The 23,995-nt window shown below is 41.9% G+C and overlaps 2 protein-coding genes across 4 annotated transcripts; one reads left to right on the top strand and one right to left on the bottom strand.

Moving 5' to 3' along the window:
* Positions 1–11,154: 11,154 nt before the first annotated feature.
* Positions 11,155–15,591, top strand: LOC124068191 (serine protease 23). 3 transcript variants are annotated; one of them, XM_046406197.1, is made up of 3 exons: positions 11,157–11,316; positions 11,758–12,117; positions 13,749–15,591. In XM_046406197.1, exon 3 carries the CDS (start codon positions 13,766–13,768, stop codon positions 14,921–14,923), a length of 1,158 nt encoding a protein of 385 aa, XP_046262153.1. In that variant the 5' UTR covers positions 11,157–11,316; positions 11,758–12,117; positions 13,749–13,765; the 3' UTR covers positions 14,924–15,591. The 3 variants fall into 3 exon arrangements, with proteins under 3 accessions (XP_046262154.1, XP_046262153.1, XP_046262152.1); XM_046406198.1 differs by lacking the exon at positions 11,758–12,117 and having other exon boundaries at positions 11,155–11,316; XM_046406196.1 differs by lacking the exon at positions 11,157–11,316 and having other exon boundaries at positions 11,655–12,117.
* A 592-nt stretch (positions 15,592–16,183) lies between these two features.
* cfl1 (cofilin 1) lies at positions 16,184–23,121 on the bottom strand. Its single transcript, XM_046406199.1, has 4 exons — positions 22,963–23,121; positions 18,503–18,813; positions 18,335–18,411; positions 16,184–17,229 (listed from the first exon to the last, which is right to left on the bottom strand). Exons 1-4 carry the CDS (start codon positions 22,963–22,965, stop codon positions 17,117–17,119), a joined length of 504 nt encoding a protein of 167 aa, XP_046262155.1. The 5' UTR covers positions 22,966–23,121; the 3' UTR covers positions 16,184–17,116.
* Between the last annotated feature and the right edge of the window lie 874 nt (positions 23,122–23,995).

Below are 23,995 nucleotides of genomic sequence, written 5' to 3'. Positions count from 1 at the left end.
CACTGAATGTTAACTTTCTACCGTGCTTGATTTGAATGACATTGTTGGATATGTTTTGGAGTTTCCCGGCACTACCGACAAAGTAGAGGAAAGAGAACCCGAGGGAGTAAACCTTAACTTGGAGGAAGAATAAAGAGAACAGGGTGGAACAAGTCCCACGTCTTTTTATATGGGCCTCACAAAGAGAGGAGGAAAAAGAGAAGGAGAGAGCTGTGAAGGAGGGGGCTGGCTGACAAAATCTTTTTACCAAGACTTCTCTCTGTACCCTGTACCCTCTCCTCTATTTTAAACCTTCATCATGTTTGGTCACTGCAGTGCAAAGCAAGTGTCTGTGTGACTCCTGCCTTGATGCTCCATCTGTCTGTCACATGGCGTCTGGGCAACTCATTAAAAGCAACAACACCCCTCAACCACCACAACTTCTGCTGCTCTCTCACGTCTTCGCTTTGCTCGCGTTGTCTATTTCCATGTTATTCGTTAAGCTTTTTGATCATCCTCCTCCTCCCTGACATGAGAAACTGTTTCCCTGCATCCTCTCTGTGATGATCACAACTTCAAAAGCCAGATGTGATCAGCTTTGCCCTGACATGTCGATAGAATTGATTGCTTTTTGCTTTTAAGATAAGATAAGAACTTTATCGATCCCGCAGGAAATTGTTGTGCCAGGGTTGCAATACAAAGAAGTATACAAAAGTAGAAAGTAATTTCCCCACAGAATATAATAATATATAAAAAAATAACAGAGTACTACAAAAAAACAGAGTATCTACATGAGATATAGATAGATAATAGCAGATAAGGTGCTGATACAATCTTAGTGTTAACTGTAGTGCAGGATAAATTGTTATTGTCCTATGTGGAGAAAGGGGATGAGTTGAAGAGTTTGAAGAGTTTTCTCCTTGTTTTAAGCTGAAACGGCGGCGATGCTCTTTTCTGCAGCCCTGCTGAGGTCGTGCAGACCCACACAAGTCTGCAGCAGCAGCCGCTCCGGTGCTGAGAGCAGCAGCAAGGAAAGATCAGGTGGAGTCCATTGTTACAGAGCTGTCAGGCGTCTGATTTATGGGCAGCAGGTTCACGCTGTTTGCGCTGCCTTAACTCACTCAGCTTTTTCCAGGTTTTTGTTTTATACGCAGGAAGAGAAAGATGTGATTTAGATGGGAAAGAACTCACGCTGTGCCCTGCACAAGTCTGCACCACTTTTCCCTTCTGTTAATGGTGCAAATGCAATCTGAAGACACTGCAGGACGGCAACTAACAGTTATTTCTATTAGTAATTTGCAGATGATTTTCCTCATTTAATCAAGTTGTTTATGTAATGCCAAATTAGAGAAAATGTTTTGTTTTGTGAGACCAACGTAAATATTTGGGCACCTCGAGACAGCGCAGTGCAGATTAACTCCGAGGTTTTCACATGTCCTCAGAGTGTTTATTTTGTGTGACTGGAGGGCATCTGGAACTTTGGCAGCTGAGTGGAGCTCATTTGGTTCTGTGGTGGAGTTGGTGAACCGGTGCTCCTTAAACTGACAGTCGGTCAACACCCCTGCCAAGTCACAGGCTCATAATTCAACAACACCTTCTGTCTACACGAGCAGAGAGAGTTAAAGCAACTGCTGTATGCACAGAATGAAGCCAGCAGAGAGACACAAAATGGCCTTTGCAAGATGGAAAATATACGCATAGACTAAATGAAAGGTAGGATTTTTTTTATGTTCAACAAAGGTTTAGCGCCAGCAGTGCGTCACTGAAATTTTCAAGTCTGTTGCACCTGTAGACACACGTTGATGTCACAGCGTACCGACGCAGCCTGGAGTACAACTCTACATCACTGCAGCAAGAAAGCAAGGATAAACCACTTCACTACTCGAGTTTTGGGGTGCGGCTGGAAGATATTTTAAACATCACATCAAGTCCACTTACGCCTTATTTCTGGAGCTTTCAGTCATATTTTATGGCAAGACCTCGAGATGCATTTGAAATTACTTGAACAAACCAGTGTAGAGTGGTGTTCTGCTGTCACGAAATGACATTAGATGAAACATGTTAAACATCTAAGCAAAAAAAAGTTACAACTTATTAAGGTAACAGCTGGATAGACAGAGATATATAAGAGAGCCTGACCTTGTGTAATTGTATATCCCGATGTAGCCTGCTCATGTCCAAGTGTCAGCAGGAGCAGGTCTTGGCTGAGCAACAGTGTTACTAATATGGATCTGGATAGGAGGTGAACATGAGGACACACAGCTGCAGCCCAGCTTCGTCTGTACTGAGATCAGACTTTGGCCACATCAGCCACCTCATGTGCCTCTCTCTCTCTCTCTGTGTGTGTGTGTGTGTGTGCAGTCACTTGTCCCACATGGCTGCACTGAGCCACCAGATGTTTGCGCTGCCTCGCATGCTTCAGTGTGTTCAAAGTGATTATAGCAGGTTGTAATTTTGAGTCGGCATTACACAATCATTATTTCTCTAACGCATTAATGAGCGACATAGCACAGAACAGTGAAAACAGATGTGAATGTCTTTTTTTTTATCCTTTTATTCAATATTTGGTGAGTTAGGGAAAATAGGACTGGCTGAAACTGTGCTGTACTCTATTTCAGTGGTACAGGACGTCTTTTTCTAAATCTCCCCCAACTGTATCTCTGGTGTCAAACACAGTTGATGTTTTTTCTACAAGTGTTCCTTGGCTTTGCGTGGCGTGTTTTGAATTCTATCACTTATTATAAACAGACATGCGTTTACCAAGCTTTTGTGATCATCCAAGATTCTCAGGCACTCATGTCCTCTGGGCTTTTTGTTCATCTGGCTGTGGATAACCGTCAGATAAGTTTGCATTTAAACAGTTTTCATGTGGTATGTTTTGTCATAGCCCCGAAGGCTTTTTGGAGATGCAAATTTCTGTGCCGTCTCTTGTCTGCTCGATTTATAGACTCCAATCAGCCATGGTTTAAATACTGGTCAAAAACAATAAGCTCCAGCTGGGCACAGAGCAGAGATGTGCCATGCTGGAATCCAATTATGAGCGACGATGCTTCATCAATCTGTCTGAAAATGAAAAGAGAGCCAGTCAGGGGGACAAAACTCCGAAACACAAGCTTGTGGTTGATCTGCATATGAGTATTATTCTCGGGAAAATGAGTGCCATGGCTTTCAGGGGTCTGCTTCAGACACTGGCAGTGGGGGCTCGCTTTCTTTCAGTGTGATATGTGGTGTATAAAGGATTAAACTATGGTTGTGTGGATGCCCTGAGTACTCGCCCTGCTCTGAATCCCAGTCTGTGGCTTCTCTGTTCAAAGCATGCAGGGATAACAAATGGACGGCCTTGATATTCCCAGGCGAACAGGAAAAGGTTCCAGTAAAAATTGCATGGCCAAACCTCAGTGAATTCCCGATGAAGGAAAGAATGTAGCAAGAAAAGCCACGTTCTCTTCCTTCTTAGATTTTGTTTTCAGAAGCAAGAAAACCTCCTAGTGCGGTATTTTGGCTTGCTCAGCTCCCCATTCACGTGCATGGGGATGCAATCATAAAAAAAAATCCCCTGTAGGAGTTATGTCGCGGGGGAAAACAAGCGAGCAGTGGAAAAATGCTTTAACTTAGCTGGAGGAATGCAGTACCAGCACAACACATGCACTGATTGTTAGGAACTTTAATTTGTTTGTCAGCTATGTGTTTCTTGCTGACAAAGACAGCCCCGTTTCTCTTTTTTCACATACAAGTGGTTTAATATACTGCAGAGGAAATGTCTGCTTTGCGAGCCTGTCTGTGATTATGGACAGTGTTGTTGTGTTTTGTAGTAGAGCAGTGTCACCAAATTAATATTGCATGCAACTGTGTGGATTAGCTCTGCAAGTAAGAGCAGAGTGAAGAAATCTGGCAACCTCCTGCATCTGAATAGTCTGCCTCTGCTTCACGCAGGGCGCTGAGGATGAAAACCACTCGGGCCACAAATGTTGAGGTTGATTACAGAAATAAAATGACAGTTTAACATACAAATAATTGCCACCACATGTACACTGGATGTCCCTCACAAGCATGAATGGCTATATTCCTCAAAGGTGTTTTTGTTGTTGTGTTCGGGGGGGGTATGAATGTACACACACACACACACACACACACACGAAACCCCTGGATTCTTGTCCTTTATCAATGCTTCTTCATTGTTCCTGTGGGGCGGTTCCTGTGTGAGTTCTCTGGAGCAAAGAACTGCGGTGATAACATTCCAGAACGTATCAAAACATTCCGTAACTTTCTGGAACATTCCGTAACTTTCAGGAACAATGGATCCAAGACTCAGGTAGCACCACAGCCTTCGTTTAATGGACTGTAGAGCTGTTCATGCAAGAGGCGAGACAGTAAAAGTGGTCCTCAAGGCAGACTGCCTTACATTTTTAACTGGAATGTTTTCAGGAAATTTGGTTTACTGGATGAGAAATCTGTTCAGTAATTAAAGGTTATTATTGAGACAGGTTAGTAAAATGTCATGGGAATAACCAAAGTTTGAAATAAAAAAGTTAATATATAAATATTTCTATGTTAGCACAGGCTGTTGTATTCAGCCCCCAAGTGTTAAGTGCTCCAAAAACCCACAGTTCACTGCGTTTTCAACACCAATCAGCAGACAGGCACAGCTAGCAACTAGCCTGTTAACACAAAGCAGCTGGCAAGCTAAGAAGACAGATATTTTTTCTCAGGAGTTGGTGGAGACCAAACTAGAACTAAAGGGAGAGTAAATATTGGATTTCCATTCGTCAAGTGGCCAGAAATGCGACTCCAAATGAATGCTAATGTTGCTCCATTACTGCTGGAAGTGTAAATTAGCAACTGTGTGCTAGTACGTTCCCCATAACAATTTCAAAGGCAATAATAGGTTTATGTTTTGTTTTCCACTTGTTATTCTGCCCTCAAGACAATGAAAAGTCTGTTGATGTAGTTTTAAATAACCTAATTTCTTCCTACATTTCAGCGAGGAGCAACCCCAAGTACCACTTTGGAAACCAACTTTGTAAAGGTAGCTTAGGGATATACAAATTGTACATGACCTCAGATGCTTGTTTTCTCCAAGACTGAACTCATGAAGATTGGAGATACTTAATAACAATACCTCTATGCCTCAGATTTGATGAAATATGATTTGCGGGTTACATAATTGATTGCAGTTGTGATTCGGTGAAAAATAATGTCGCTGTGAATGTATAGCTGGTTGGAGAATAGAAATATTGGCAAACAGAAAGTTTTCCAAGTGGGAGAGACAGTTTAAACAGTTTTAACCAGCTTTCAGTGCAGGTATGAAGCTGACAGAGACTATGCTGCTCACAAGAGTCAAACAAGGATATGCAGGTGGGAGGTAAGAGTATATTTTCAGCAGCAAACTTATCAACTAAACTGTATCTGTGCGTGAAGGAGAGCCCCATCCAGAGGCTTGTGAGGAGGAATGCTCTCTGTGAGGCTGTAAATATTTGAGTCTGTTTACCAAGTCTTTTACACCAGATTTGTTCCTTGACTCGAATGACCTGAATGCTTTTTGTGTCTGTCTCCTCCATGGAAACAGCTTGAGGAAGTTTAATTTATCTCATGTGGTCACACGATTTGCAGCTGCCCCTGCTGTGTTTCTGTCACAGCCTCTTTTGATGATTTCTCCGTATTAAAATCATATTGGTGTGATAAATGACTTGCCTTGAATTGGCCTGTAATTCTACTTGAGAGCCTCTCACTTTTGCCTTTTCCACAATGTGTAACAGCTGCGTGGCTGTCTGTGACTCAAGATCCTTTTACTTGAACTGTCACTGTTGATAAGATGGAGACACTTCTGTATTATCTCTGGCCTCCCCAAGCAACCCACATCTCAAAGGATTTATGTCATTCCCTGAGTAATGTCTCCCCTCTGGTATCAGTTAAAATTATCCAAATATTTAACCCACATTTGAGTTTCTATCAAATATTTTGGCACTGATCTTCTCATCACACTGGGAGGTTGTGTGCAAAGTGTTTTTTATGAGGGACTCAGTACATTTAATTTATTTGTTTTTGTTCATTTCCCAGTTGCCCAGCATTGTTTTCAGGGTCAGCATTTGTTCAGTCTCACGACTAACGTGACAGAAAATGAAACCAAAACCAAATTTCACAGCCAAAGATCATCTGCTTTGGTTCTCAGTCGTGTCTGTTTCAAATCATGATACATGATACGCAAGTTTACGACAGTTTTTGTCCTTTTTGATCAACAAGACTTTACTGGAAAACAACATTTGCAAATGCAGTTGTTATCTTACTTATATACAGAAAAATGGCACTAATTTGAGTACAATCTTTGATGTGTCGTAATAGCAATTTATTTTGTTCTTTGGGGCCATAAGTCCTGTTTTAACCATTATGTCACTTTATTAAACAAACAGATGCCCATCTCCTTATCCAGGCCAAAGACATGTTTGAAGGTTACTATGGGAGTTTAGAGGCTGGAGAGACAGAATATCATTTGGAACCACTTTCAATCTCATCTCACAGCAGACTCCCTCTTGCACCCTTCAGTCTGCCCAGACTGGTTAAAGATACGAGGAGACGCATGCTGCATGTCTCTCCTAATGGATTTCATCGCAGTCAGTTTGCATTCCTTAGTTTTGCTGTGTTTTTTTTCTTTTTCTTTTTTTTCCCCCCTTTCCTCTTACAGCTCATGCAGCCAAACTGAAATGACATCATGCTGAGGGGAAGTCGGGCTGAATACGTCCCCACAAGGCCCTGCAGGAGAACCAGGGACCAGTGGCAGGAGAGGTATTTGCCCAACAGAAGGATGAGATTTTTTATCAGGGAGGGAAGATAAAATAACAGCTGAAAAGATAATTCCTGGTGCAGAAGAAACTCTTTGTCAAGTGCTGCAACAACGCGTGCATTGAAATGTGGAAAATGTCCGCTCTGTGTTGACCTGATGATGAGGACCGGTAGAGGACAGACAGATGGGATGGGAGGGCTTTCATGAAAAGGGACTGAGTCAAGAAGCAATGAATATTTCTGGAGAGAAAAAAGTGGGACATTAAACACTGAGGCACATGCTGGAGAGGAGAAAGGGACGTTCTTTGTGTTCACTGTTCCCTCTTCTAAAAACAAAACAAAAAAACTCCTGTTTCTACAGTCCCCAAGTGACGAGAGGGTCTGGACAAGAGCTATGGGATTGTTATAGAATAATCACTCTACTCTTTTAAGGTTCAGATGGTTTGTTTGAATCTGAGGCCAATTATCAGATTAAAGAGTCCAGAGAAAACCCTGTGATCCTTTTAATAAATCCCCATTTGCTTACAGAAAGTGTCGTGGGGCCCTCACAGCATGTCTGCTGAACGGTCACACGAGTCTTGATCCCTCGGCCCACCGTGTTGCCGTCATATCAGGCAGCGGGATCGCATCTTTGTTCACCACCTTAATGTACAAATTTATCTAACTCTGTCTAATTTATAAAGTGGGGTAACATACAAAAGGGAACAGCTCTGTTCAATATGGAAGTGTTACCGGTTTTATATTGTGCTCATGGCCACAGCACCATTTCCAAGGAAATTTAAGGTATGCCTACTCGCACAAACCCAGCATGAACTCACTCATCTGGAATCCTCCACGCCACTTTCCTCCAGACTGAACAAGCTCAGCCTCGCCATCCACCAGTGGTGACATATATTAGAACAAACAAACAAAAAAATAATCATGAAGAAAGTCAAACAAAAATGACACGGATGGTGTGTAACCTGGTGGCTTTCTTTTGATTTGTTTTCCTCTCTTGCCTGTCAGGCAGTGACAGGCTAATAACGCACTTCCCCGAAAAGAGGTCATTTTAATGAATACGACAGGCGAAAAAGTGAGTCTCCAAGGAATTTCTCTGTTTTCTTACATGAATTGTCTTGGAAAGTGTGAGAACGTGAGTATGGGTCAGAAAAAGTGACTGTGAGTGTTGAGCTCGGGGTGGGTCAGGGGTTGCTGACCTTCAGTGTTTGCGAAACAGACATGAAGATGGGGGGAAAATAACCCACTCTGTTAAATATCTTAGACCTGCAGTGTTCAGTGTATTTTCAAGGTTATTTTGTGAATGGGTCATTATTTTTTCCATGCTTCTTATTTTCTAGAAAAAAAAATATTCGGCAGCCACAACAGTAGTTATACACTTGGCCTATTGAGTCCATGTTGGTGGAGAAACTGGTGTATTTGTGTCTATTTGTCAATTTCGTGACCTACCAAATGTCATAGACATGCAAGTCAGGTGACCCTATAGGCTATCATGAGCACTGTGAGTCTGTATTAGTTCTGTGATCGACTAGAAACCTCTTCAGATTTTATTTACACTTTTCCAGCACCAATAGCATGCCAGGAGCTTGTTTAAAGGCTCCAGCCCCATGTGACTCTTGACAGGAATAAGCTGGTAAAGCTTGAACAATTGAATGAACACTGTCAAACAGAGCAAATGGTTTCGGAAATTAAAGATATACTACCAACAGGTGTTTTTAACAGTTTAAAGGGAGATTTCTCCTTTAAACTGTCAAATATACTTCCGGATGTCTTGCCTGAAAGAGGAGCATGAATGAACCTTGAAATACGTGTTAGACAAGAAACTGCTAATCGACCGTACAACAGACAGAAGACAGGTGGTACGATGGACCCAGAAACGTTTTTTACTTATCGTGAAAAGACTTCTCACTGTATACATCAATTTACAGAGGCTGACAGACTGGGAAAAATATACAGGAAAGTTTCTGTCATGTGTAAGATACTTTGATAAAGTTTTCTAAAATTCAGGCTCTGAAAGCTCTATAGTTACATCTCTTTTGGGAATTATGCTTATTAGTTTTCTCTGCAAAAGTAAGGCGACAGGCAGAATACACTGAAACAGTGAAGTTATGCACACATTACATGAGCTGTTGGCAAAGTAGTTTAAGTTTTTTTAAATTCTGGACATGTGTATGTGTACATTTTGAAAAGCACTGTATGTCTGCATCTTCCAGCGGGCCATCACAATAAAAGTAAGAATAATTAAATGTTAATTCCCCCTACAGCAGACACCTTATTCTCTCTGCAATTAGGTGGAAAAAATATGCACGTATATATTGGCATCCCTACTTTGCACAGAGCCAGGCTAGTTGTGTCAGCTGTGTAACCAGCTATTGGCTCTGACATGAGCACTGTAATGATCTGCTTATCTCACTTTGAGCATGAGAGCGTATAAGTGTATTTCCCAAAATGTCTAACAATTTTTTTTTAATGACTGTGTCTCCTGTCCTGTATAATTTACAGTTCATGAGCGGAACCTTCTCGGAAAAGGGGGAAGGAAGAAGACGGAAAGACAGGAATCCACAGAAAAACAGAGGCCAAGCTGCTCAATGCCAAACACACACACACACACACACACAAAGGAAATCTCTTGTGCTTGTTATGCGCAGCAGAAAGACGAAAGATGATACCATCATCACACACTGCATGCTTACAGAGTTACACATTTACACCTGGCCTTCTGCCTACTGCCTCCTGTTCCATCCTCAGTGACTTCCCTCTTTATTTCTCTGTGAATATACCTTACACTTAATCCATCAACACTACACTGTTCACAGTGCTGAGGCAGTACCAGCTGGAGATTTTAATACGGTGATGCGGAGAAGGTTCGATAGGTGTTTCCTCTGAGGCGATATTTGCTCCAAGGACAACAGCGGTCACATTGTGCCGAAAGCCTGACTTGTGTCGTTGTTGGGAGATTCCTCAGCATTCCTGAAAGCGCCGTCGCTATGACTGGGAGCTCTGTTTCACCACCCCTGAAGCTTCAAAAACTCCATGGTAGCGTCGCTTGCAGAGCTTCCCAAATTCCACAGGTTTGCAGAGGTCCTGAATGAGAGATGAAAGACCTCTTGGAGATCAAGGTCAGGCAGCGGAGGACGAGGTGAACACTGCTGCCAACACGCCTCAACAGTCCTCTGCCTGCCAGCTAGAATTGCTGAGTGTACAGTCTTCACTTCTACCTATTCTTGGAATAGACGATAATTATAATACAGTAGTGCCAGAAACAAGACTTTTCTTGCTTGGGTGTAGCTGTAGGCTACCAGTGCAAGTGCCAAATTCCTTATATGATGAAAAGTATAAATGGTTGTAACTGAGTCATTTAAATGATCAGACATGATGATTCATTACACTGAATGTTAAATGTTTACACCAACAGACACTGAAAACGCTGCAGTTGGTCAAGACTATAACTTAATAAGACAAATGATGTCTTAAAACTTGTTTTAAGACATTTTTAACTTGTTTCCAGAAACATATTTATTTTACTTATTTTATTTTGTTTTTACTTTATTCTATTCTATTTTATTTTATTTTATCTTATTCTTCTATATGTTACTTGTTACGTTCTATGTATGCACCAATCGCCAAGACAAATTCCTAGTAATGTGAAACCTCTTCACTTACAATGGCACTAAAGTCTTTTCTGATTCTGATTCTGATTTACTGGGATACTTTGCCTGAAAGCAAATCAGTCAGCAAATCTATCTGGTTAAGGTGACTAGTGCTGAAACGGTACATAGTCTGTTTTTGTTAGTTTGGTTTTAATTGATTTAGTGACTTACCTTTTAAAAACACCATATATTTGCTGATGTTGCTGCGAAGTGCAAACAAGTGTTTCCTGCTGGAGTTTTTGTTGCTCAAAGTGAAACATCTGCATATAACTTCTAAGTGCCATTTGTCATTATTGTTTGCCATTTCAGTGAAATGAGTATTTGATCGATTGATTAAAAAGAATATCAAAATGTAGTAATCATTACAATTTCGCTGCTAAGAGTTGTTGTCGTCTGGTACTTGACTCCACTAATCGCAAATTTGCTTTCCATACACTGGAGAACAGAACTTAATGCTAATGGATTAACCACTAAATCTCCTAAATCTTGTCCATACTCCTTATTCTGCTCTTATGTTAAATAAATATATTTTTAAATATATTTTTTATTGGTTGTAGGAGTGGCAATGTCAGTTGCTCAATCCAAACTGAAACACTGTAGACCATCTCAAATGGATTTCCATAAACTTTTGTGGGCTATGAACAGTCATGTTTCTGTGAAGATGAATCTTAAAGATCACGAGAGCCCCTAACTTCCAAATACAGGTCAAATTTTAACCTGTCCTATAAAATGTCTCAACACCTACGGAAGGCATTAGTAGGCTACACAAGTTTGTAGCCTACAGACATTTCACCAAGAGGCTTTCATGGTGTTTGAGTGAAATGTCTTATTTGCCATATTTTACTGGACTTTTTCCCTTATGATGAACTGCAACTTTGGTGATCCCTTAACGTTCTCTCCAGGGTATCATCTGGTAAAATTTTTAATTTCTTCTTGACTAAAAACCTGCAAAATGAATGACATTCCCATTAGCCTCAGTCATACTGTGTGAAGCGAATGTTGGCATGCTAACATGCTAACCTAAGATGATGAACACGAGCTAAACATTGCAACTGCTAAAAATGTGAATGTTAACATGTTGACGTCAACCCTTAGCTCAAATCAACAACAGGCACCACGCACAGCCTCACAGCTAGCCTCGTAGCTAACAGTATAGCCTAGCTTAACTTATTTACGTACAAACAAGAATTTCATATATATATATATATATATGTCTGTATCTTGGTGTATTGAGTTCTTCTTTTTACTTATTATTGCGAGTTATGAATTTAAAAATAAAGTGTGATAATAAGGTGTTTTTCACGGTTTATATGAAAGTGGTATCACATCACTAGCTAATACCCCCCCTCCTCAGTTAGCAGAAAGGACGGAGGCGGGGCGCTAGGACCTTGAGGCACGGCGCTTCAGAGCGGGTAAACACGTCTTTTCAGACAAGAGACTTTTATTTTTGGCCGTCTGTCTGTCTGAGCTGGTCAGGTTTCTGAAGAAGACATCCCGAGACACCCGGCACATGTCGCTTTATTTGTACACGCTGCGACAGAGCGAGCGAGATTTCCCCTCTGGAGGACAGGCTCGGAGATAGAGAGGAGGGAGAAACTACCTGCCGGTCACCGAGGATGATGAGGAAAACCTGGGAAGTGATCCTGAAGGGCTCGTCTGATGGAGAGGAAAACTTGACTGAGATGTAAACCGGGACCAGATCTCTGACCAGGAGGTAAAACAGTCGAATTAGTGGTCTGATTTGGAGTTGTCTGTGTGGGTATACCGGGCCAGGGTTTTGGGATAGGGTCAAACATTACATGATGAATGTTTGTATGAGATTTCTCTTCTCCGCCTTGTCCCTTCGTCCATCTTCCCAGTCAAACGTGACGCAGAGCTTGTGCTTCTCTGATGCGGGACAGCTGCTAGAAGAAGGTGAACTTAGTGTGGCTCTGCTGCAAATATATCAGATCAAACTTTAGATGCTGAACAGGGAGTCTTCTGTAGGCCTAAGACTGCAGAGTGTTTTGAGTGCCTGTCTGTGTTGTCTCTGCACTGAAAGAGTAGACTTTTTGCAATACAGTAACTGTAAGAAGATTCATTTGCACAGCTTTTTTTTTCTCTGAGGATGCACCATAGTCTTCATACTGAGACAGCCCAAAAATCAACACTCTCCCACCGTCTTGCCTCCAGTTATATGTTGCCACATTCGCACAGGGGTGTCCTCTGGATTATTTGCCTGTGGTTTCCACCAGAATGAGCCTTTGAAACCTTAGGAAGAGCTACTTGAGAGTCAAACAATGTGTTTCAACACTGGTTTTACATAAATTATAACTGTTTTACCACACCCTGGATAATATATTTCTCCACCAGCCAGTTTAGCACTTAAGATCCTCTGTAGCTGGTGTAATTGTACGCCACAGCTGTCGTGCGCCCGACACATCGGCGTGGAAGGAACATGTACTTTCTCAGCCAACAGGAGCTCCTTTTTGTAACTCTGTCTCCTTTGTGGTGTTATATGAGATAGCACATAGGTGTGAGAACAGGCCCCACCCTGCCCTTTGTTAGGAATAATGCTGTGTTTTGGTCTCCGTGCCTTGACTTGTTTCTTTTCACTTTTTACACACACCTGCTCTCTTCATGCCATGAGTGCCTCAGGGTCCACAGCCTTTAGAGGAGATCAAGTATCTCCTTGTCCCTGCTAATCCGCCCTGAAAGCCTCACGTACACTGTGAAGAAGTTAATGTTTGACGGAAAACAACTTCTTACCTCTGAGCTTTGGCAAATATTTGATTGGAGGGTTTCACTGTAACAGCCCAACCTCTTGTTCACCTATTCGGTTTGCTGTACATGACGTCCAGGTACATGTGTTTTTCTAAATGATGTTTCATGTAATCACGCACTGCCTTTCTTCTGCTTTTAGGACTTTTACCACTCAGCCTTGTTATGGCATCTCAGTGATGCTTGTGGCCGCCGTGCTTCTGCTTTAACTGAACCGTTTCTTTTCTTCTCTTGGAATTTGTCTGTGACTTTTGTACCAAACCGGAATAAAAATGCTTGTTTGTCTCCATCATACTGAAATCCTATTTTCCTGGTAATCTATAATATAGGAACAAGGGCTTCATTGTTGCCTCGCCACACCAGATGAAACTCCTGGCCTGCATTGCAACATAAGATTTTGCAAGCTGACCTCACTTGCATAGGCTCCGTGATTTATTATCGGCAGTCATCAGTCATCATGAGGCATTAGTTTGTGTGTTTGTGAGGCTGTGAGTTGTTTCCTTGACAGACGTGTAGGAATGCATACAATCTCTCAAGGATAAGCTCTCTTTCTCATGTGTGTGATTATTTTCCGTGTTGTTGCAGTGTTTTCTGTCACCGCGATGACGCCACGTGAGAGCTGCCTCTCGACTCACCTGCTCCTGTTCCTCCAGCTCGTCCTCCCTCTCACCCTGTCCTTCCTGCACCCTCCTCACCAACCCCAAGTCCACGTCCCCACGCTGGTGCCCCATGCACCAATGCCTCTCATCCGCCCCCGTTTCAGCGCTCACACTCAACTGGACTTCTCCACTCACTGCAACTCGAGCTGCTTCCACAGAGGAGAGTGGGAGGCCCAGAGGGAGCAGCTCACGGAGAAGCTGGCCTTTGAGACGCTGTATGCTGACGGCTCCCGCACTCTCACTACGGTAGATGTGGAGGGTGATGAGGAGTTTGGAAAGGGCACGGATCACTTTGCTCCGCAGCGGAGAGGATCAAGAGATAAACGCAGGCACAAACGTGTGAGGCGGCAGATCTACGGAGCAGACGGACGTTTTAACATCCAAGGTGACAAGTTCCTGTTGGACTACCCTTTCTCCACAGCTGTGCGGATCTCCACCGGCTGCACCGGCGTTCTTGTGTCTCAGCAGCATGTCCTCACAGCTGCCCACTGTGTGCATGATGGGAAGGATTATGTCAAGGGGGCACGGAAGCTCAGGGTGGGCTTCCTGATTCCTCCGTCCATCAATGCTACCAAGGCCGGCCTCGCTTCCGCCAAGAAGCCTATGGTCCGCTGGGTGAGGGTGAAACGTACCCGTGTGCCAAAGGGCTGGATCCAGGGCCCTCAGGAGATCAGCATGGACTTTGATTATGCCCTGCTGGAGCTGCGTTGGCCTCACAGACGTCCTTTCATGCGTCTCTCCGTGGCTCCCTCCTCTGACGACCTGGCAGGGAAGCGCATCCACTTCTCTGGTTTTGACAGCGACAGGTCCGGGGAGCTGGTGTACAGATTTTGTCCTGTGGAAGAAGAGTCCAGTGACCTGATATACCAGCACTGCGATGCCCGACCCGGAGCGAGCGGCTCTGGGGTGTATGGAAGAGTATGGGACAACAGTTTAGAGCGCTGGGAGAGGAAAGTCATTGGCATTTTCTCTGGACACCAGTGGCTGGAGATAGACGGGGAGAACCGGGATTATAATGTGGCCGTGCGCATCACTCCTCTGAAGTTTGCTCAGATCTGTTACTGGCTGCACGGCAACGGACTAGACTGTGGACAGGACTGAGAAGGGACAAAAGTAGGTCAAAAGGACAAGGAGGAGGTTTTGAAAGTATAGTATGAAAAACACAAGAAAGCACTAAGTGACTGTAAAAAAAAATGCGTAGTGAAGTGTCTAAGTTCCCCTAAACAAAGAGTGAAACTGGAGTAAATCCATACAAAAACAACATCCGTCAGTGACGCACCAGTAGAGCAGAACTACTCACTGACTTCACTGAGTTATTTCTCTCATGGGTTTAATCGGCTCCATGTAACCTCTGGGCCTTTTAAACAACTCTGTCTGTGAGATCATCACCACGGCATCTTTTAATATGTTTTTGCCCGCAGTCATATTATTAACACAGTGTTTCCACAGTATTAACTTAAACCACTTTTTACAAGAGGGGGAAAAAAAAACGCTTTTCCTAGTGTGTCAGTAGTACCAGATAATTTTCCTACTGTGGATGACAGCAGCCTGTTGCCATTTTGCCTTTTACATCTTTCCCACTCTCTTTCCTGACTTTGGGGAAATGGTTTATTTTATTTTATTTTATTTTTCTAAAGCTCTTCAAAGATCATTCTGTTCATTAACGTTTCGGCAGACAGTAGGCTCTTCTCAGTGCAGACTGGACAGAATGTTAATTTTATTTTTTAGAAAAATGCTTGATATATTTTAATAAAGAGATTTATAACATTGTTTGTGTCAGTAGTCAGGCTTGACTTGGCTTCAGGAGTGGTGTTGGGGTTCCCTCCTGTGGTCATAACAGGTACTGCATCAATGAATCTGAGGACGAGACAAGCGCTCCAGCTGGGCTTAAATTGAATTTATCGTTGAGCCAATTGGCAGTAGAAAACAAGAAATATCCGAAAGTAAATTGTTTCCTTTTCCTTTTATTTGAGGTTTTCTTTCTCAGTGCGTGTTCCATGATAGCAAACCGAGTAATCTTTGAGGTTTACGTTGTTGGACAGAACAAGGTGTTTGAATAGTCCAACTCGGGATTCGGGATATTGTGACAGGCGTTTTTAAAAGCAATTTTCAACAAAATAATTGTTACTTTCATCTGTAACTGAACTGGATGAGTGTATTCTTTATTAATTGTTTGTGCTGTAACAATGAAGCAGTTTCCTTTACAATAGGTGCCAACCATAACCATGATGTTAGAGAATAATGTCAGAGAAATCTACCTGACGTGCAACAAAACACCAAGAATCTGAAATGTCACGAATCTTAAGAAGTAGGCTAATAGCTCAAGTAAAGAAAAAAAAGTGGAAAAAGAGCAAGAACAAGTCAGTAGTTTAGTGCTTTTTATTAGAGATAAGGAGACGATACAAAACATCCACCATTCAATATTCAGTCTTAACTCTGACCGCTGGTCTTTCATATACACATCGCTCCCCATCAGACCTTCATAACACCAAAGTTTTTAAATGAAGAGGCTCCTGCTTTTAACAAGTACGAGGAATGTTGTCCGTTTACTACATCAAATGCTGTGGTTTTCTGACCCAGAGCTGGAAATGAAAAGGAATCACTCAAGTTTTGGAATTTGCATGTTCAAAAAGTAAGAGAGAGAGAAAAAAAAACAAAACAATGGAATAACAAAACAAAAAATATATATATTTAACCGTGTTCCCCCAAAGAAAGTTTTGTTACGTCTTGTGCAATCAAGAGTGAATTAGTTCATACAACACCTAGTCTCAACTACACGCTTACAAAACTTAACTAGAAGTTTGGCAAAAAAAAAAAAAAATAATAATAAAAAGTACGATTTGTCAGGAATCAATGGTGGGAAATCTTTTTGCCTGTCCCTTTCTCTGTAATCATTCAAATGGAACCCGAAAAGAACAAAACCCTGTCCTCAAACATGAATAATATGTGTATTTCAGTTTATCATCTTCATCATCATCCTTCCTCAGTTGTATCTTAATGTTTTTCCTTAGTGAGTGTGTGTGTGTGTGTGTGTGTGTTTTCTTCATATTCTTTATGTTGCATGAACTGGAATGACAGTCTGCATTTATGGAATTATTTTTTTTTTGTTTTTTGGGTTTTTTTTGTCTGTCACTTGACCCTCATACCCACCCACAATATCCCACCCAAAGAGTCCCACAATCGGTGCTGGTTCTGCTTTTGCCCTTCTCCAAACCACACTGGAATGAACAGCTAAACCCAACAGATGTGTCTGAGAGGCCTCGACTGAAGCCGGGAGGGAGGGAGGGGCAGTATTTATATAGGGCATCCTTCCAGGCTGATTACTGACGAACCGCCGAGCTTTTCTGCCAGGGTGTGCCGGTCTTTGAGGTCTTCCAAACCGTTCACCTGCCACTCATGCTTAATACCTGGGGGGGAATCATGTCAAAGTTACAATGTTGTACCAGTTTTAAAAACCAAGACATAAATCTCACTGTATGATCACTTTTATCAAACCGGGTTGTTAGTAATGAATGTCTGGTGACCAAACATAAAATAGTCCCGCTCACTGATCGCCAAATCTGATGGTGGACAAATGTATGTTGTTTGACGGTATGTACTGTCTTATAGCCCAAGCCAGGGATTTGATTGTACAAGCCTGCTGTATATATCTATAAACACGCTCTGGTGAATGGCGGCATTAGCACAGAGATGAATGAAAAGCACAAATGCAGAATAGTGTTTTTTTTCCAATCCAAAAAAAAAAAAAAAAAAATCAAATCAAAAAAATACAAGGCATGTGGGTCCCACTTGTTAAAAATGGAGAATTACTTAAATGTGGAGGTGGTGAGTACCAGCAGCAGGTCTGCACACACGTAGAGACGACACACAGGCCTAACAAACATTTAGTCTCCTACAGTGATGTCATGTTTAAAATGGCAGATATGAGATTATGAAAAAACAAAAAAACAAAATCTACATTAATACCTTATATCTCAATCCTCAGTTTAAATTAAGGGTTATGTTCATGCATTAAGAAGTTTTTAAACAATTTTAATCCCTTTGACCACAGGGGGGCAGTAGAACAACCTGTTGACATTATCATCACTAAACAATACACAAACTTACTAACAAATTTACACATCTAACACACACACACACACAAGGCAGCGTCAGCAGCCATGTGTATTTGTGTTTCTGGTCTAAAACACACTGATTGTGTTCACTAGCTGCTCCACTATGTTCTCCTCCAGGTCGCTTTGTCTGAAAACCCAGAGGGTGACAATCCCAGCTTAAACAAACAAACAAAAAACCCCTACACGACACCAAGATGCTGTGTAGAGTCAGGTGATAACTGCCTGAGGGTTTGTCAATCTGAGCGACTCCTGTCAGATGATTAGCACAGCTTTAGGACGTGGATTAGGGGTGGCTAAGGTCGGGGTTTTTATATTTATTTATGGTGGCGCCTGCAGCTTTGTGGCCATCAAACTGTTAAAAATCAGCAGAACCAAAAGAACATACACAAATATTTACCTTCAAATTTTCTCTTGATAGCATCTTTTGAGCTGGCATAGATCATCTTGCTCTTCAAGGGAGCAGTTTCTGGAGCCCTGCAAACGCATGGAGGGGGAGGTGATTAAAGCCAAATGTTGTGATAATTGTGGTCATAAACTCTTTAACGTGTCATAATATCTGCCTCACCAGAAGATAAAGACCAGATCCTCCTTCTTTGTTTCTTTGGTCTCGTAGGTGGCATCATACAGGGCGTAGCGGCAGTCGTCTGGGGGCAGCATCTTCACAAAGTGCTGGTAGGGGTCCTGGACGGTGGTTCCCAAGTCACCCAACAGGATCTCTTTGCCATCATCCAGAACAATGTTCTTGAGGTCCTTGCTTATGCAGAACAGAATGGCCTTCTTCCTCTTCCTCTTCTCATCCTCGTTCGCCTGAGCCTTACGCACCTTCATGTCATTGAAGACGGCGATAACTTCATCTGTGACTTTCACACCGGAGGCCTGTGGAGAGAACGACCGGTTAATTTAGGCGGTTTGTGGAATTTACTGCCCAAATGATACAGTAGTGTGAAGGGTTTACATTCAACATGTTTGATTCTTGACTGACGTGGAATAATGTAGTGTGAAGGAAACGGCGACAGACTATTGAAGCAAAAACTAAGAGCGAGCCGACCGGTAAGTATCACCGACAGGACCTGCATACTCGTGTAAAACCGAAACAAGCCAACAGCACAAACAGGACATTTACTGGTACTCATATGTCATACCAACAATATGAGTATATTGGGGTTTTTTGTACAAAACATAGTACAAGTACAACCAGCTAATGAAGACAGTCTGCCTCCATGTTTGTTCTTGAACGAGTCTGTGAAATCTCGAGTGGCTGGAATCACCAATCTGCAATCACCTAATACAAACACCAGGGTGTGTGTGCGTGTGTGTGAAGAAACATAATTTCTAAACATGCTTGGCCCTGGATATGATTTTTTTTTTTTTCCGGTGTATATTGAGATTAAGATTATTTAACATGACTAAAAATGTTTTGTCTTATTGGTTGATTTCTTTGAATTTAATATAATAACAAACAGTAATAATAAAAGTAATATTTTTTCATTTCCCATTTATTTTTCATCATTATAATAATGTCATTTTTATTTGGTATGTAAAATGTGACAAAGATCTGCTGCAATGTAATTCTCATTGTGAAACTGAATGTGACACAATTCAGACCGCAACTAATAATAATCTTCAACTATTTTAACGTAACACGTGCAAAAAATGTGAAAAACCCTCATCGCAATTTTCCAAAATAACATCTTCAAGTGACAAGGAGAAGCTGCAACTCCTCACATTTGAGAGGCTCAACACCCGCAAACATTTTGATATTTTTGCTTGAAAATGACTGAAAATATTAAGATTATCAGAATTTTGAGCAACTGACTTTCTTTCAGTTTATTCAATTAATCATTTAGCACTAGGCACTGTTGTTTCATCTTCATTATTATAATTGAAAATAAAATTCAACTAGCCCTACAAACCGGTAGGTAGGTAGCTATTTGATAGCCTACGCAAAGCTTTATCTTTATTAATGCAGCTTTGATGTTATAAAAAGATAAATAAACTTACTAAAGGCTCATGTCACTTTAAGTGCTACTGCATAAACCAGCTCATTGGTTTCAAAGCTTTTCAAATATGAACACATGCTGTGCTGTTTTCTTAGTATATTAGACCAACCATCTTTGAGTTTTGAACTACCAGTCGGACAAAACAAGCAACTGGAACATACTGTCTGTCAGAACTCCAGCCTGAATGAGGCAACAGTTGCCGTTGTTTTAACAGGCCATAATTGATGACTTAAGTACAGTAAATAGTCATGATGAAGCAAAAAAAAAAAAAAAAAAAGCCTGAGAGGGCGGCATGTGACTATCACACACTCACAGCAGCAATGCCCCTTATGAGCCTGACTGATAAGGAGGACTGAAATGCAAAGGTGTGGCCGTGACAAGCTGTTAGACCTGGCGATGGCAGCTGTGGAAGATTTAAGTAATGGAATCTGAAAAATATTTGTCACAAGAGTTTGGTCCGAATAAAATCAACATGGATGATTCAGTCAGCACAGCGTTTTAATTCAATTTATTATGCATGAGGTCAGACTTTAGTAATACTGAAAAGGACAGAAACAAAATATGCGGCCTGTTCTGCTTGACCAAAGTCCACCACCACTCCACTTCGAGCGGGAATACTCAAGAAGTTAAGCTAACAGGTGTGTCCAAGTTTCTGTGACAGGATCAGTAAGCATAACACATTACATAAGTTCTTTCTGCAAGCACAGGGACCCGGCCATGTGTCTCTACCATAAAGATGACCATGTGGGTGAGGGTGCGGTCAGGAATTAAGTGTTTCAGAGCAGGACTCAGTCACAATGGGGCTTCTGTAGAAATATAGAATACAAGTCACATCGCAGAGTCACAGCCGCTCTACAAACTCAATCAGGTCTTCTGACTCTGTTTAGGGCCCACAGTCCATCACAGGAAAACGCAACTTCAGGAAAAGACGGAAGAGAAGTGCTATCTACCAGCAATGTGTCAATGGAAAAAAAGGACAACAATGAAAAGGAAATAACGGGGCAGGAAAAGACGGAAAAGGAACCCCACTGCAAAGCAACACAGACGGGCACTCTGTTTACTCAGGGTGTAAAAGACCTGTATGAGATAACAGCAAAATTTAGAGTAATAATTAACCAGCACACAACTTTACTCACTTCCTTAATCCCACACATCAAAACGAATTTTGTCTGTTACTTGTAGTTACAGCAAAGTCACATTTCAATACGTCGTTTGCCTCTGCAGCAGCACAAATGTGTCACTGCTTTCTTTCTCCATGGTGATGTTAAAAAACAAAAAAACACTATGACCAAATGCTGTGTTTGTCTGTATATGAGCTACTTGTGCAAAGTCAGTAAAATCACTTTGTTTCCACTTCTTCCTTCCCACTGACTGGCTTTAGCCTAATTCGCCATGTTCGTTTCGTTTTTATTTCCTGTAGTAGCAAACCAAGACCACCACCACCAGTGATTATTACAAAGCTCTCACCTTATCTAATCTTAACAATACATAATTTCCTTTATAAAAGCCAAAGTTCAAGTAGCTCAATCTAAATGTGGTCAAAGTCCAAACTGTGAATTCCTCTGCATACAGTAACGTTTAAAATTACATCACACAAGCCAATTTCACTTTTAACGACGGACCTTATGGGTTTATATTCAAACTGTTTGTTTTGTTGTGACGGCAGATTACACAGCTGGACTCCAACAGAAAATTGTGTTATATAATGTATTATATTGCAAATATAATTCTATGATTCTTTTCTTGGCTCTGATGGACACAACACATATTGTTGTATCCTGCATCTGTATGCTTCTCTAATGTTGATGACTGTGTATGTGTAAATAAATAAAGGCATCCGTTAATTATTCCCTCTTGGTACCGAGTAATAGTCTAATGGCGTGACTAACGTGCAGTGTGTAGAAACGGCTGTAAATTAGATGCGGGAAAAAAAAGATGCGCAGTAACGACCAAGATCCGGAGACAGCGGCCCGTTAGCTTTAGCTAGCGGATCCAACCCTGCCAAACTGAAGTTACATAATGGTGACAATTCCGTCGGATAATTGCTACACTTGAATTAACACACGATAAAATGATCACGCCGCAAGTGGCAGTGAAGTAAATCTATTTGTCGATTCGTTAAAATACGGCACCAAACAAAATGGTCTTTGCACCAAATTCAGGGTGGGGCCATGAATGCAGCACACGCACATGTGAGCGCTAGCTTGCTATATAAGGAAAAGCTCTGCTCCGTCGAACCGTTAGTTTGTCATTTCATTCATTTTGTATCGCAGTACAAGTCGGCCATAAACATACACATTGTGCGTGTAGTGCCAATGTGAGTGGAAAGTGGCCAGATTTGAAACACGCAGTTAGCCAGCCTCTAAGACACTGTTAGCGAAGGAGCCGTGTACAGACAAAGAGCGTGAAAATCACAGCTAGCATCAGCCATAATGGATGTCATTTTCTGCCTTTGCTAACGTAGCTAGTTCAGCTAACAATACAGTTAGCTCGTTAGCCCTGGGGCGCTGCTGCACCTGCCAGCCAGCGCTGCGCTGTAATAATGAAGTAGCATCGACAAGCAGAGGTGAAGTAACGGAAACTTGGTGCAGTGAAAACACGGTGGAACAGCGTCATGACAGCGGTGTGCACGTTAACACAGACTGGACTTTTCTGCTTTTTCTCGGCTAAACACGGAGCGATGAAGGAAATGGCGCCAGTTGTTTGGGGATATTAAGCCCTTAATTTGGTCCTTTAGCACAATCTTTTAATAAGTACCGCAGGCAAATTAACTGAATTTGAAGGATTTACAGTCGATGAAAGTTGTTCAGCCTCTCGGAACGCGGAGCTATTCGCCGCCTAGCACCGGCGCTAGCAGGGGCTCCTGCGGCACAGGACCGGCTTACTACGTTTGATGCTAAAACTTGTTTCAATCGTCTATAAAATAAGCACAAATTGACCACAAACGGCCACGTATCTTGAGATCAAGTCTATACGAATCAAACGAGCGAAAATACACGGCGTGAAAAATGTTTGTTGAACCTACCATTGCTGTAGCTCTGAATAGGTCAGCGTCTGGGTAGAAATTGAATGGACTGTGATGATGAATTGTCGGTCTCGCACACTGGATACACAACGTGAACGCGCCCACAAGCGCGAACCTCGCTCGAGCAAAGTGCACGAGCGGGAGCGCATGTCTGTTAACCAGGACCGTCCGACTGTATTATTTGCAGTTTGGTGTTTACTATTGACCTATATATTTTTTCCCCACTTGTGATAAAACAAAGAACAAATTAATAAATAGGTTTGGTTCTGTGTTTTGTATTTACAGAGTAAACAGGTAATACAGAAAAACAAACAAAAAACTACTCTCAATGATAATTTTATTAAATAAACGTCACACTAAACTTGATGTGAACAATAATTTGTCTTTCATTTTTAACATTAATAAAGAAAAAAAATCTCGTTTTCTTTCCCCCTGTGACACTGGCCCCTTGTATTTATAATTTCATTTCCTTTAGCGTTGGCGGCTAGCGAGTGAACAACATACCAGACGGGAAGCGGAGGTCATCATGGGAATATAAGCTTGTATTTGAATAAACCTACAAGAGTCTGGTGGTGTTCGAAATTACAAACAAGTATTTAATATTGCTGCATTTGTACTTCCTGTACGGTTGAATTGCCACAAACAATGTGATTGAGGTCTGCCTTAATCCCCTTTAGTTGTTAGCTATTTTATTATTAACAAACCACTGACATACAGTCCACACATATGCCGTTATTGTGTACACTGTAATTTCCATGTCGGTTTCTTGAAACGTCTTTGAAAAGACGAGGCTACGTGCGATCAGTTATTACCGTAATGGCGTGATGAATGGTTAATACTTTCTATGAAGCCGTTGTGCTGTTGTTTACACCGACGTTCAGCGGCCGGCAGGACGCAAAACGTTTTTCTGGATGGAAGGAAATTCTCCGCCATCCAGCCATCCCCTCTCTCTCCCCCTCCCTCCCCCTCTGCCCCTCTCCCCAACTCCCTCCCCTCCGTGCGGTTTTTGTTGGACTCACTTCCAAATATGGAA

The sequence above is a fragment of the Scatophagus argus genome, chromosome 12 (assembly GCF_020382885.2).
Source record: "Scatophagus argus isolate fScaArg1 chromosome 12, fScaArg1.pri, whole genome shotgun sequence".
Classification (NCBI taxonomy): Eukaryota; Metazoa; Chordata; class Actinopteri; family Scatophagidae; genus Scatophagus; species Scatophagus argus.
The sequence above is the reverse complement of the archived record's forward strand: the minus strand, read 5'-3'. Positions and strand labels throughout refer to the sequence as shown.

Bases quoted from the DNA above. Each gene is read 5' to 3' on its own strand.
- LOC124068191 (XM_046406198.1), top strand. From the start codon at position 13,766: ATGACGCCACGTGAGAGCTGCCTCTCGACTCACCTGCTCCTGTTCCTC.
- cfl1 (XM_046406199.1), bottom strand. The intron at 18,412-18,502 runs GTGAGGCAGATA...ATGCGTTTGCAG, and splicing joins GATCTGGTCTTTATCTTCTG to GGCTCCAGAAACTGCTCCCT. The intron at 17,230-18,334 runs GTAAATATTTGT...ATTCCCCCCCAG, and splicing joins TATCAAGAGAAAATTTGAAG to GTATTAAGCATGAGTGGCAG.